General features: G+C 36.2%; 1 protein-coding gene across 2 annotated transcripts in view; it reads right to left on the bottom strand.

The window, feature by feature from the left end:
• Positions 1-14720, bottom strand: part of TBC1D23 (TBC1 domain family member 23) — a 56435-nt gene that overhangs the window by 26251 nt on the left and 15464 nt on the right. For both annotated transcript variants that reach the window (XM_055567918.1, XM_055567919.1), the window contains exons 2-8: positions 12429-12540; positions 10525-10630; positions 9120-9324; positions 4651-4774; positions 1781-1905; positions 1643-1689; positions 721-824 (exon numbers count right to left, since the gene is read on the bottom strand). In XM_055567918.1, coding sequence (XP_055423893.1) covers positions 721-824; positions 1643-1689; positions 1781-1905; positions 4651-4774; positions 9120-9324; positions 10525-10630; positions 12429-12540 — 823 coding nt within the window. The remainder of the gene's footprint in view (positions 1-720; positions 825-1642; positions 1690-1780; positions 1906-4650; positions 4775-9119; positions 9325-10524; positions 10631-12428; positions 12541-14720) is intronic.

Genomic DNA, 14720 nt, shown 5'->3' with positions numbered 1-14720 from the left:
TCTGCCTCCTGGACATACTATACTGAACATAATTTAATCTCATCTTAATATTTCAGGGACATGATAACTTCCAACTAACAATCATGATGGTAGAATGCCTTAAAAATAAAAAAAAGACAATAATGTTCTCATGAGTACTTGAGGTCACAAATAGTTTATAAATAGTAATTCCATGCTGCCTCCATTACTAGCTTTAGAATCTAGAGTTTTAGTTTCTAGAAGTTCACAGCACTTGGACTTCTAATCTGATGTCATTTCTCTTGAAAGCACTTGCCTGATCTGAGAAAGGTTCAAGGTCTCCATGGAGCTTAAGTGACCCTTTTTTTGTGTAAAAGACAGCTCAGCATCATTAAAAGTTGGAGTTTTAACTTTAACTCCAGATAAGAAGGCATAATGATACCTCCTCAATCAGATTTCTATAACACAAATTTTAAAGTCAAGGAAGCATTAATTTAAGAAATACCTTATAGTCAATTTTCTCATGATCAGAAATAATAATCAGAGGAGAGGTAAAATGGCTCCTAGCGTATTTGTATACTATCTTTTTAAAATGTCTATTCCTCTACTAGGGAGAATATTTATAGTGGAAAAAGTCACACAAAACTGTAATATACAGAAAGAATGACAACCTAGAGTATTTTAACTGAAGTGGATACAACATAAACATAAAACAATACACAAAATGTGAAATACTGAAGCAGGTCATTCCTTGTCTGATACCTTCCTAAATGAAGCTGGTGTTTTACTGCAATAATACTGAGCCAGAGAGAAAAGGTCTTCTATATCTTCTAGATTCAAACTGGAAGGAGTATTTTCCAAGAACTCTGAAATAGGATTATAAATAAATTATAATATTTTCAAATTTTGCTTGTAAAGTATACAACAATAAACATTATATATCAAAGTTGGTTTATCTTCAACATTATAGTTTTATAAATGAAATCGCAACAGTGATGCACAGAAAACTGCTTGAAGAGATGTGGATTTTCCCCAAAGGAGCTGAAACTCTTAATATAATCCTGCTATTAGTGACTGATGGTGTCTGGCAATCAAATCAAATTCATTAGCCTTGATTGGAATACTGTGATTTATTTAACAAACACAAATGCCAGGGCCCCTGCAAATAAAAAATAACCAAGAAATGGTTCCTGACTTAAGGAACTTTGTCTTGCTTGAGAAATATAAAGATAAATCATATAATGTAGTGAAGTAAACACTTAACACAGACAGTACAGTGTGCTGGGTACTATAGAAAGGAAGTAAATCTGTGAGGGCTGGAGTGGAGAGGACCCAAAAGGAGGATCAACATTTCAACAATGGAGATAATTACAAGAGTTGGGGATTCAAAGGAAAATTAAGGAAGGAGGGGAAAGGGGGAGAGAGAGGAGACCAGTTTATTTAAACCAAAGAAACAGTGTACAGAAAAGAACTGAATGAGTGAAAAAAACATGTAAGGGATGAATGAGGGTAGCAAATCTGGGGAGACCATCTTTAAGGCCTGTATGTGGACAGTGTGTAAGATTTGAAGGGAACCTCAGAGCTCTTTTAGACTAATCTAAATTCACATAATGGATGAGAAAACTTGAGTTTTAGAAAATTAAGTGACTTGAAAAATGTTTTCTCCACATTAAGTGATACTTACGGATAACTTCTTCTTTGCTGTCAGACTCCTGCCCTAAAATGACTTCTCTGTAAAAGAGAATCACATGAATTTGAGTTAAATACTAATAGAGCACCCTGAGAACAGAGAGGAGAAAAATCCAGCCAACTTGATACTTACTTTGCATTAACAAGGATTATTAACATTAAGAAATAAATAAAAAATGGATCTGCCTGTTGTAGATATCCATCCCATATTGCCTGAGTGACTTCAGTGGAACAGTAACAGGCAAAAAGGCTTCCAAGCTGTAATCAGGAAATGAAATGAGAAATATAAACCACAGGAAATGACTTGCTCTTTTTAAAGTATTGAGGCAAATGCATAAGTAACATTACAACAAACTGTCTGTACCTGATATTTACCATGGACCTTAATTTTACTGTATGTAATCCAAAGACTATGTGGACTCAAGGCACAATGAAGCCACTGACCAGCTGTGTGCCTTAGGGCATGTCACTTAACCTCAGGAGCTTTACTTTTCTACTTTTTTTTTTTAAAGGAATATTACCCATGCTCTGCCACTGCTGTGGTGAAGAGAAAGATAACTAACCCTTAATATCTAAAGTAACTTAAGTTAGCATGTATCTGCCACAGCATAATAACTAGCATAATTACCCATGAGCTCTATAAGGTAACTACTACAGTACTTAACTTGCTCAGAAATTGTGAAGATCAAGCATGGTTAATTTCAGTTAAGAGCACCAAATGAAATTGTAATAACAATTTAAAGGCCAACTGTGCCCCAAGCTTACTTGTACATAATTTGAAACAAATGAGACAACACTGATGTCCTGCAAAACGTTTCAAGAGCTCTATGGTTTTCTATGTCAATTAAAGAGTTGTTAATGTATGTAAGTTTCTCTAGAGCCCAACTGTGTTTTAAATTGCATGAATTTAGGGATATTTTTAGATTATTCCATTTTTCTTAGATACAGAAACAATTATCTAGAGGTTTAAATTTAAAACATTTTAATGAATAAAGGAAGCTAACAAGAACACATACATTTAGTGAATATTTTGTGCCAGGTACTAAATTACTGCCACATATCTTTCATTAAATGTCTCTTATTTTAAATATTCTCATGACAGGCTTTCAAAGTAGACATCTTCCTCCCTGTATTATAGGTAGGAAAATAAACCTGTACGAAATAACCTTCCTAACATCACAGAGCTAGTAAGTGGTGATGCCTGGACTAAAAAAAGCCTGAGACTCCACTGATGTAGCTGCTATTACAGTCGACCATAAACTTTTAAAGTATAATACATAATGCTTCTAATGTTTTTTTTGTGGTTGCTTAAAATTTACTATTAGAAATAAGGAAGATGCAAATACAGACAGACAAGGTACGGGCAACCTCACTTAACCAAACTTAACCACTTAACCTCACTTAGCCAAACTAAAGCTACCTCCACATCATTCTCAGTGATGAGTTCTCAAATCACAGAAACTGGTTTTTCTTTATTCTCATGATTGGAAAAGAAAGACTCCACTCCATAGACAAGATGCTGGTAGCAAGAATGAACTACTTGGGAAACTGACAAAGAGAAACTGGTTGTTTCCATAACCAATTAAAATCTACAACCAGCACTGAGTACTAATCCAGAGTTCTGGCCACAGAAATGGCATTTCTCGGGTATGATGTGACCAGAAAGACGTCTATGAAAATATTCAAATTCTTAAAAGAAAATTTCTTACTTCGATACAAATAAGTAGATTTAATATGAACAACATATGAATCTCAGAGAACCTACAATTTTATTTTTATCAAAGTGACTAGACTGTAGCCAAGAAGGAACGAAAGAGCAGGTTCTTGAGGTTTAGTATGCTAGAGCTGAAACCAATTAGGGTCTCTAGGGTCTCACTGTCTACTCATCCCATCACCCTCTGAGATAGATCCTATTATTAGTCCCATTTTACAGATGAAGAAATCAAAGTTCAGAGGCTAAGTGTATTAAATAACACAATAAATAAATGGCAGAAATGGAATCCTTTCTGAAGAAAATTTAGTAAGACATCATCGAGAAACATGTTAAAATTTTTGAATATACATATATTTTCTTCTGGAACCTAAACACTGTTTTAAAAAGACCTTCAAGTTACCCTATAAGAACAGTTCTCAAAGTATGGTCTGAGGAGCCTTGGACATCTCCAAGAGTATTTACAGGGGAGTTTGTGAGATCAAAGCTATTTTCGTACTAATACTCATATTTTGCCCTATTCATATTCGTTCTCTCACAAATGAACAACACAATTTTCCAAAGGTTACATGAAATATGGTATCATCACTGACTGAATAAAGAAACAGATATGAGAATGTACTTGCCTGTGATCTACCCAAACATCAATGAGATTTGCAAACTTAAAAATGCCACTATTCTTTCTTTTTGGGAAATAGTTCATTTTCATTTAAAATATTTATGCTAACATGTACTGGATTTATCACTACTTCTAAACGAATACCTAAAATTTCTTAATTTCTAACCAATGTGATCCACATAAATTATGGATCCTCAAAAAATGTTGCATGTAAGAGGTCCTGAGACCAAAAGGCTTGAGAACCACAGACCTAAAATAATAAAACTTCCCATTTAAAATATAAATATAGAATGACAGAGGACTGAGATGTATTTTATATTCTTTTGTATCAATCGTTTGATAATCTTAAGTTATTTTCTTTGTGATTACAGATCAATTCTCAAACATACTATCAACAATTTAATCACACGGTTTTAAAGTGAACTGATACATACCATATATATTTACATATATTTCTAAAACTTTTAACAAAGGCTAAACTTCGTATTAAATAATTTAAACTAAATGAAGAGCAAAAAAAAAAATCTTTGAAGTGCTAATAATTTTAATCCTTTGTCTTAAATAATAATGGTCTATAATTTAACACTTTTCTTTCTTTTGCTTTGGGGGGGAACTAACTATAGTTTCACAGAAAACTATTTTTCATTAAGTGTTCCTACTTTCACTTTATTACCCAGTTGAGTGCATAGGAGTCTGGAGTAATTTTCTTTGTATCAAGAAAAGAACAAAGCTCAGGTTCATGGTATTGGATGAGTAATCGGAAAAGATGAAATGGTCTCCCCTTCAGGGAACAATCCCTAAAAGACAAGAGAAGCAAAGTTTCTTGCATTAATAGGTCAAAACTGATCATATCAGTAACCAGTCCTCGTGCAATACCCTCCTCCCCTCCTTACCCCAGAGTATCCGACTTAAGAGCATTGACAGCAAGCCTACCTGACGCAACCGGGGGCAGACCTCTCTTGCTTACACCTAACATACCTGACCTGATAGGAAGAAATGGCACGTCTACAGCCAACTCTAGGAAGATTCTTTCCAGGTGAACCCAGGCAGCACTCAGGAGAAAGGACTACAGGGACCAATGAAAACAGAGGGACCACTTAGGTTATTTTGATAAGCTTTGGATCCCAAAGGGAGATCTAGAGAGCCCTGAGGAAGTCCAGCTCCCTTCTTTTTCTGCCAAATAAGAAAGATCTCCCAGGAAGGCTTCAGGTTAGCTCCATAGTTAACGTACTCAATTAAGAATCCCTTCAGCAAAGGTCCAAGTCTGAAATGGCCACAGACGAACATTCCAAAAGAGTGGACCCAGAGCTGTGACTGGAAGTGGCCCGGATACCAGATGCTCAGAGAAAATCCCAGGAGGTGCCAAACACTGACCTTACTGAGTAACTATAATACTTCTTGCCTTGTTCCCTGGTGTCTAATAAATCTGTCTAATAAACCATTAAAAATGTACACAGCTCAGATTGCAGGCCATCTTAATAAAAGTCAGTATTTACTGAGGAAACACCATGTGCCAGACACTACATACAGTTTACAATGTTATCTTACTTTATCTTTACAAGCAACTCTATGAAAGATATTATTATCACCCTCAATTTACAGATGAGAAAACTGAGGCTTAGCTGTGGTCAAGCAGGTCAACCAAGGTCACATAGCTAAGAAGTGATGGCATTAAGACTTGTACACAGAAACTGGGCATTAAACCATTATACCAAGCTACCCTCCCATATATGTAATTTAATATTTGAACTAGTGGGATTTTGGTAGATGTAGTCTTTAAAAAGCAAACTGTAAAAAAAAACTGAAATAAGGTGAAAGATTTCATGTAAAAACATTAATGAAAAGCATTGATAAAGAATGTTTCAAAATGCTATTCAAGTGGGAATAATGAAAAATAATCTCTGCAAAACTAAGATCTAAGGTCAATGTCAGGATTTGGTATAACCATTCATCTACCATTTTTAATACTGTAGATAACAGGGAAGTTTTGTAGAAAAGGCCCTAATTTGCTAATTCAGATGCCCAAAGATAGAACTGGATTCATACTGACAAGACTACCTCCTCCTCTGTCTGAACACTTTCCCCACTCTATAAAGTCAAGGCAGTAGATTGCTAAAACAAAACACGGAGACACAGTGGTAAGAAGACTAGGAACACACATTGTAAGGACAATTGCCTAGTTTGTGGGTCTCATCCTCGGAAAAAGTGGGACATCTCAGGGCATCAGCCATTGAAACAGCATCTATTCATTTAATAGTTGTGTACTGAAAGTTACTCTCCACTGCAAAGCAGTGTGCTTGATAGAATTCGACTCATGTTACATCTGACTCTCTAATAAGATGTATTATAATGGAGTTGTTTGAGCAACATTTTGTGGGGCTGAGCCCTATGCAGGGGTATTAACACTGACTCTGGCTGGAGTACTGTGTTACATGTGGAATTCATGGAAACAGTAACTGGTGTAACCTGACAAAGTATGTTACACAGCTCAATGCAAACCTCTACTAGTAAACCTCTACAATACAGCCTTTACCAGTATCTACCACCACCAACATCCTGTAGAGACAAAGCTGGATCATCATGTCCCTTGCTATTACTAGTTTTGTTACACTGAGAGGTGGTAAAAATATAAGCAGTTGAGAGATTTAGTATAACACAGTCGCTCAGTTGTGTCTGACTCTTTGCAGCCCTATGGACTGCAGCCCGCCAGGCTCCTCTGTCCACGGGATTTTCCCAACAGGAATACTGGAGTAGGTTGCCATTTCCTCCTCCATTAGTATAACAGAATGACTCCCAAATGTGAATTCTAGCCTCTGCTTTATCATGAGCATAGCCCTGTATTCTGGCATCTCTAGGTCTGCTTTCCTCACATGAAGGCCCTATCGCTTCAAGGTCGCACCCAGGTTCTCCACTCTGGTATGTATTAGAATTGCCTGGGAATTTAAAAATCGACATGGCTCTACACAGTCTACTTATATTTGAAACATCAAGGGTCAGTATGTTTTAAAAGCTCTTTGGCTGAATAGACATTTCTCCAAAGAGGACATACAAACTGCATCTAGGCACATGAAAAAAAATGCCCCAAGTCACTAGCTGTCAGGGAAATGGAAACAAAAACCATAATGAGATACCACTTCACACTCAGTCTGGCCATAATTAAAAAAAAAAAAGTTGGCAAGAATCTATAGAAACTGGGATCTTTATTTACTGCTGGTGGGATTGTAAAATGCTGCAATTGTGGAAAAGTCTGGCAATTCCTCAAAAGGTTAAACATAGATTTACCATATGATCCAACAATCCCACTCCTAGGTACATATCCCAAAGCAATGTCCACACAAATATTTGTACACAAATGTTCATAGTTGCATTATTCATAACAGTCAAAAAGAATCCAAATATCCAGCAACTATTACATGAGTAAATAAAATGTGCTATTTTATTTCATTGTACATACAATGAAATGTTACTCAGCAATAAAAAGAAATAAAGTAATGGTATTAATATATGCTATAAATACATACAGATGAATCTTTAAAAGACAATGCTAAGTGAACAAAGGTAGTCACAAAAGACCATGTATTATAAGGTTCTATTTATATGAAATACCCAGAATGGGCAAATCCACAGAGAAAGATGAGTGGTTGCCTAGGGCTGAGAGTGCTGGGGGGAAATGGAGTTGAACGCTTGTGAGTTCAGGGTTTCTTTTGGGGGTGACAGAAACATTCTAAAAAGGATTGTAGCTATGGCTGCACAATTCTGTGACTATACTAAAAGCCATGGAATTGTACATATTAAAAGGATGAATTTTATATTATGTAAATGATATCTAAATCTGTAAAAGAAAAAGAAAAAAACAAAAAAAAGTTGTTTAGTTGATTCTAATAAGCAACCGGGGTGGAGAAACTTGTAAGTTAAAGCACAAGTGTCCAATCAAACTTAGGTTCAAATCCTGACTCAGTCATACACCAGAAGTATAATGCTGAATAAGTCATTTAACATCTGTCTTTGCTTCAGTTTCTGTAGCTGTAAATCAGACATATCTGCCTTACAGTGGTCACTGTTTAAGTGAGAAAATACAAAAAGCACCCACAGCTAACCCAGTGCTTTTCACATGAAAAGCAGGGGGGGAAATGGCAGTCATTTAACTATCAAGCTCTAGAATAGCAGTCCTCTTACCTTAGGTGCATGCTGCAATCAACCAAGCTCTAAATCTAAACAAACCTCAATGCATGGCTGGCCTCCTCAGAGATCTGATTTAATTAGTCAGGTATGCAAAAAGGCATCAGGATTTTTTAACCCCATCCCCAATGACTCTCCAGTACTCTTGCCTGGAGAATCCCATGGACCGAGGAGCCTGGTAGGCTGCAGTCCATGGGGTCGAGAAGAGTCGGGACACAACTGAGCGACTTCACGTCACTTCCAATGACTCCAATGTGTACCCAAGGTTCACTGCGCAGCCCAACCACTGCTCTAGATTATGTCAAAAGTTCCTTTTGGCACTAAAATTCTGACTACCTGATCCATACCTGAGAACTACAAGAATTCTTTCTGAATTCCACCCCTCCTCCTACCCACCTCCCTTCTTCCCCGTACCTCTTCCATCCCCCCAAAACAACCCACACATCTGTCTAGACTCAATTTAAGTGTCACTTTCCCAGAGAAAACCTTCCTGACCTCCAGGGTAAGTCAGGTCACCCCCACTGTACATTCCCATAGCACTCTGCATTTCACCTTCCTAACACTCAGTGCACTTCCAATTACTTCTTCAACATCTGTATTTCTAGGACTATATTCCAGGCTGTAACCTCAGCACCTCACTGAAGATAGCAGCACTCCAAAACTTTTACTTAGACACTATAATGTTATTTTTATAAGTGAAGAAATCAAAATAGAGGTATCATCCAAAAAGTATGAAAAGTTATACTGCATACATGAACTCTACAAGCACAAATTCTTAACTAAAGAATCCTTTAAAAAATATTTATAAGCACAAAAATAAAGTCAAATAACAATTACAATTCAAACAACCTTAAAAATTACTTGAACCTTTTACTTTACCATCAAAATAAATCTAACAACTTTACTTCAAAACAAACTAGAACTTCCTTCATTTTACAGCTATAATAAAAAATCGTGTCTTACCTGGGAATGTACTTATTCATGATCGCATAAAAGCAGTTGTATAAATCACTACGTGGCAGCTGAAGATGCACCAACGGTTTGAGGAGATGTATCCAGCTAAGGGTTGAGCTATACTTAATGTTACGGGATTTACAATAAAAGGTAATTACAGATTCAATATCCAAAAGTAACTGTGCTGCCTTCTCTTCTGGCACTGAAAGGTGATCTAAAAAATAAGAGTCAAAATTACCAAGGGGCTGCTAGATGCTCAGTTATTGGACAAAATACTTGTTTACAAAATACATGATACTATCTTACTACATTTAGAGCATGTCAAGGACAAAATAAAACTACATAAAAGTACATTTTTCCTTATACCTATTCATATTCACTAGCTATTCAGGATTTATTACTTAATACTGGACCTTCATATATGTTTCATATATATATATATCATGTGTGTGTATACATGAAAGTAGTGAAAAGTGAAAGGGTTAGTCACTCAGTCATGTCCGACTCTATGCGACCTATGGACTGTAGCCCACCAGGTTTCTATGCCTATGGGATTCTCCAGGCAAGAATACTGGGATGGGTAGCCATTCCCTTCCTCAGGGGATCTTCCCCACCCAGGGATAGAACCTGGGTCTCCTGCACTGAGGGCAGACTCTTTACCATCTGAACCACCAGGGAAGAGGGGTGTGTGTGTGTGTGTGTGTAAAAGAATGCACAATATGAAGCAGGAAAGTAGGTATCACCCACATTCCCAGAAAGCAAAAAAGCGTTTTCCAAATAACAGATTATAAAGACTATCCTCTGCCCCAGGAAGGGCAGCTGCCATTATGGCTTTGTTGAAGCGAGGGGAAGTGATTCATTCTCCACCACCAAATTCTCTATCCTTCGCCTAGCAATAATGTTTCTCTTGAGGTCGGCCCATAAAAAAGTCTATTTAGCCAATAATCTAACTAAAAAATGACAGAGAAACAAAAAGACACCAATGGACTATAGATGAATTAAAAAAGAGAACTATAAACCAAAATAATTTAATCTTCAAAAGACAGTGTGAGGGATTTGAAACCTATTCACCCATGATCTATAACACGTTTTCTATAGCAGATCATGACTTATGACTTACAAAGAAACTTTTGGAATAGCTCCTTTTAATCTGAGGGCTGTATACAATCATACAGATGGTCAATAATACAAAAAACAATTTAAAAATACTAAAAATCAGACTCTCTTTCTTAAATGTTGACATTATTTCATAAGAATTTCCAAAGAGATGTTCTAAAACTATGCCCTTTCAATATATTCCAAATTCATCAAATTCCCAATTATAACAAGTTCATTCTACTAAACAGTGACTCCTCCATCCAAAAATTATTCTTTGCAGAATTTATCACTGTTTGAAAACAATTATTAAACTTACCAATGAACTCCAGACAATCTTTGTGAATAGTGTTCTGTTCTGGCAGGTCTAAAATACCATCCCATGATGCCAAACTATCACCTTTTCCTGCAACATTTAGAGCAATCTGGAAGAAAGAGAAAAAAAAGCAGCTGGCTCCTTATGTTATTTCTCACTCTTGAAAAATACGTTATAATAATAATAGAGGCCTGGATTTAGGGATAATAATGTATACTTCAAAAATTACAAGTAAAATGTCTATATCAAATTTTACTATTTTATGTTAAACCAGTGAATAAAATGAATTACACATTTACATAATATTTTACACATGTAAGCTTATTTCAAGCAAATATCATTAATGCCATAGAAAGAACCTTTGTGTCCCCTCCCCCAAATTCACGTATGTTGAACAAATTCCCGATGTTTTGGTATTTACAGACGGGGCCTGTGAGAGGTGATCAAGTCTTGAGGGTAGAGCACTACATGAATGGGATTGGCCTCCTTATACAGAAGACCCTACTTAGCGCCCTTGTCCCCTCAACCATGTGAGAACACATTAAAGAATTACAATTCTTTTCAATTTAATAGTGTTATGGTTATTTTTAAAGTCTTTAGACTTTCATATTAAATATTTTAGTGCCCTGCCAAGGATTTGCTTTAAAATAATACAGTGGGTAGGGTGGGGAGAAAAGGATAGAATACTAATCAAATAAGATCAGCCAAATGTTCAGTTCAGTCACTCAGTCGTGTCCAACTCTTTGCAACCCCATGGACTGCAGCACGCCAGCTTTCTATATCCATCACCAACTCCCAGAGCTTGCTCAAACTCATGTCCATTGAGCTGGTGATGCTATCCAAGCATCTCATCCTCTGTCGTCCCCTTCTCTTCCTGCCTTCAATCCTTCCCAGCATCAGGGTCTTTTCTAAGGAGTCAATTATTTGCATCAGGTAGCCAAAGTATTGGAGGTTCAGCAACATGGCCAAATGTTGACAACAGTTACAACTCAGTGATGGGGGCCCACTAAACAAGTGTTTTTACATGAGTTTTAAATTTCTGTAACATTTAGAATACTAAGCACAGGTATAAGCCCATTTCTGTTACATACATATATGTGCAGAGGGGAAAAGATAAGATGTGACACCAAGATATTACTATGTGTTTTACCTCTAAGTGGTAGATAACAGACAATTTTTTTTTATGTTATGCTTTGCTTACATGTTTTAACAATGGGAACTACTTTTTTAATAGTAACAAAATCTTAATTTAAAATTAAAAAATTATAATACACATGTACTAGAGAACAGCTGAAGCAGAAAATAGAGCAAAGGAAAATCTCCTGTAATTCTAACACCCAGAGACCTATTTCCTCTCCCACCTTTTTAATTTTTTTTTAAAATATAGCCATATCTGCAATTATATATCCTATTTTACTCATTGGTTGCACTTTCCCATTTCACTGAATAATCTTCATAAACATAAATTCTAATGGTTACAAAAGGAAGCACTGCCTTTCAAAACCTAAATTATTAAATATACCAAACACTACAGAAACACGGGCTTCCCTGGTGGTTCAGACGGTAAAATATCTGCCCGCAATGAAGGAGACCCAGGTTCAATCCCTGGGTCAGGAAGATCCCCTGGAGAAGGAAATGGCAACCCACTCCAGTATTCTTGCCTGGAAAATGGTATGGACAGAGGAGCCTGGCAGGCAATAGTCCACAGGGTCTCAAAGTGTCAGACACTAAAACTTTCCACTTGCACAGAAACACACACTTTAGCAAGCTGCTCTATTTGATAAATTTTCTAAATGTGGAATGCGCATAACAGTATAAAGTCCTCTGCAACTAAGACAGCTGAAAATCAAAATTCTAAAATATTGTTCTTAAGTGATTACATTTTACTTGTTTTAGTTTCCAGTTACCTTCCAAACTTTAGCCCTCAGATCAGCAGGCAGTGGCCTCCCTTGAATTATATTTCTCAAAGTTTCAAGATCACAACCTCCTGCTTCCAGAGCTTCTTCAAGATCTTTTTCCCTGAAAAACAAGTCCTCTTTATTAAGATAAATTTTTGTTTTTTTTCCTTCCTCAGTACTTCCTCAATAAATATGGCCTATTAAAGGTTAGCCTGCATGCAATGCAGGAGATGCAGGTTCGATCCCTGGGTCGGGAAGATCCCCTGGAGAAGGAAATGGCATCTCACTCCAGTATCTTTGCCTGGAGACGCTTATGGACAGAGGAGCCTGGGGGCTACCATCCATAGTGTCGCAGAGAGTTGGACACAACTGAGCGACAGTACATACTAAGCAAAAAATGTTCTCAGCAGCCAAAATGCAGTATCAAAGCATATACTGCATTTTGTTTTCTTGAAAGGAAATCTCAGGTTTCATATAGTCAATCTACTCTTATTTTACACTTAGTTCTAGCAAGCTTAGTTATCTGTTTTCTAAGATTAAAGAAATTTAAAAATAGTATACAGGACAAACAGTACTAAGAATTCACAGTAATAGTAATATTCATAGCAGTGATAATGACTAATACTTTCTGTAGGACTAACCTTGTGCCAGGCACTGTTCCAAACATTTCGTGTGTGTGCGTGTGTGTGTGTGTAATTCTTACAGTAACCCTATGAAGTAGGTTATATTACTGGTCCCAGTTTACAGATGCAAAAACTGAGGTAAAGGGAGGTTGTGTAGCTTATAGTCAAACATCTAGTAATAGCAGAGCCAGGATACAAATTTTAACAGCCTAGTTCTAGAATTTATGCTCTTAACATTATGCTCAGATTGAGGCAGGAAGGAGAAGCCATAAAATTGGGCCAAGAATTCAAGGTATGGGAATACTAGTACAAAACTATAGAGATATCATGCCCAGAACAGTGCCTGGCTTATAGTGAATAGTCAATAAAGGTTAGAGGAACAAAAAATAATTTAATGGCATCCCTGTATTTATTATATATCAAAGCAAGCTACAACCACATCAAGTACATTATCAAGCAAATAATCAAGCAGTTACATTTAGACTACTATGTTTAAGGAGAAAAGCACGAAATAAATTTTATTTCATATATATACGGTCAAAATTTGTAAAATTATTTGCAAGTTGAAATAATAACTTAAAAACCTTCACAAGGGTATGGATTATTTTTTAGCTGGGAAATAACTACTTAAAATAGCTAATTCCCTCAGAATTCTCAAAAGCTAAGGTTCCAGTCATTATTTATAATTTTAGTACACAATGCATAAGAAATGTAAATAAATAAAAATCCCTGAGCCAGGCAATTTCTAAAATTCTTTGGAGCAGGCTAAAAGGCAGAGCATTCCACTAGGATCAGGAAACCAGGATTTTGTCACATGTTTCTGGTTCTTGAAGAAAATAAATTACACCCATTACATATTCTCTCAGTAAGATAATGTAAATCTCCTCTATTCATAGGATTCCAAGAATATTAGTTTAAATATATAACTTTCCTAAAGTGCTGTCCCATTAATGGAAAGGAATTAAATGAAAATGTAATCACTTGGGATCATATCTGACAGAAAAGCTGGGATCAAATCTGATAGATTTTCTTAACAAAGCTACTACAAATTCATATGTTTAAGAATGTTCGTATGTTAACCACATGTTCGTATGTTAACATTCATATGTTAACCACACAAGAAACATTTCATTCTTTTGCTATTTGGTCACCAAAGTGTTGGACCAGAAAATGAAAGAAAGAGACTTCATTCAGTCCACAGTTGAGAAATAGTTAAGGCCTATAAGTGATAAAGACCGGGCTTCATCTATTCTGTTTGGCCAAAGTGTACAAGACAGCCTGTCAGAATCTGAAGGACTGTTTGTAACCATTAAACAGAGAAAATTTAGTGGGATCTTTGATGAACAAATACAATTAATTTTAAATGATTAAATGTGTAAGTGAACTGAAAATACCATTTAATGAGATGAAATTATTTTTATCAAATTAATGAAGAACTAAAATTTTTTTCATTTTTCAGTGCAAAATCTTTGGTTTCTTTTTAAACTTTGCCAAATTCCTTACTACTGCAGACAACAAAGTCAGTACTTTGGGGCAAAATGTCCAACCCTCAATATACTTGATGATGATAACCTCTCTGTTGATACAGCCGCTATTGGATTCTCTGATGCTGTTCCCAGGGGACCACAAATGTGGTTTCCTGGAGCACAACCATAAGCAAGAAACCAGAAAATGCTCC

Source organism: Bubalus kerabau, chromosome 2 (genome assembly GCF_029407905.1).
Source record: "Bubalus kerabau isolate K-KA32 ecotype Philippines breed swamp buffalo chromosome 2, PCC_UOA_SB_1v2, whole genome shotgun sequence".
Lineage (NCBI taxonomy): Eukaryota > Metazoa > Chordata > Mammalia > Artiodactyla > Bovidae > Bubalus > Bubalus kerabau.
Note: the sequence above shows the minus strand (reverse complement) of the source record. Positions and strands in the feature narration are given on the sequence as shown.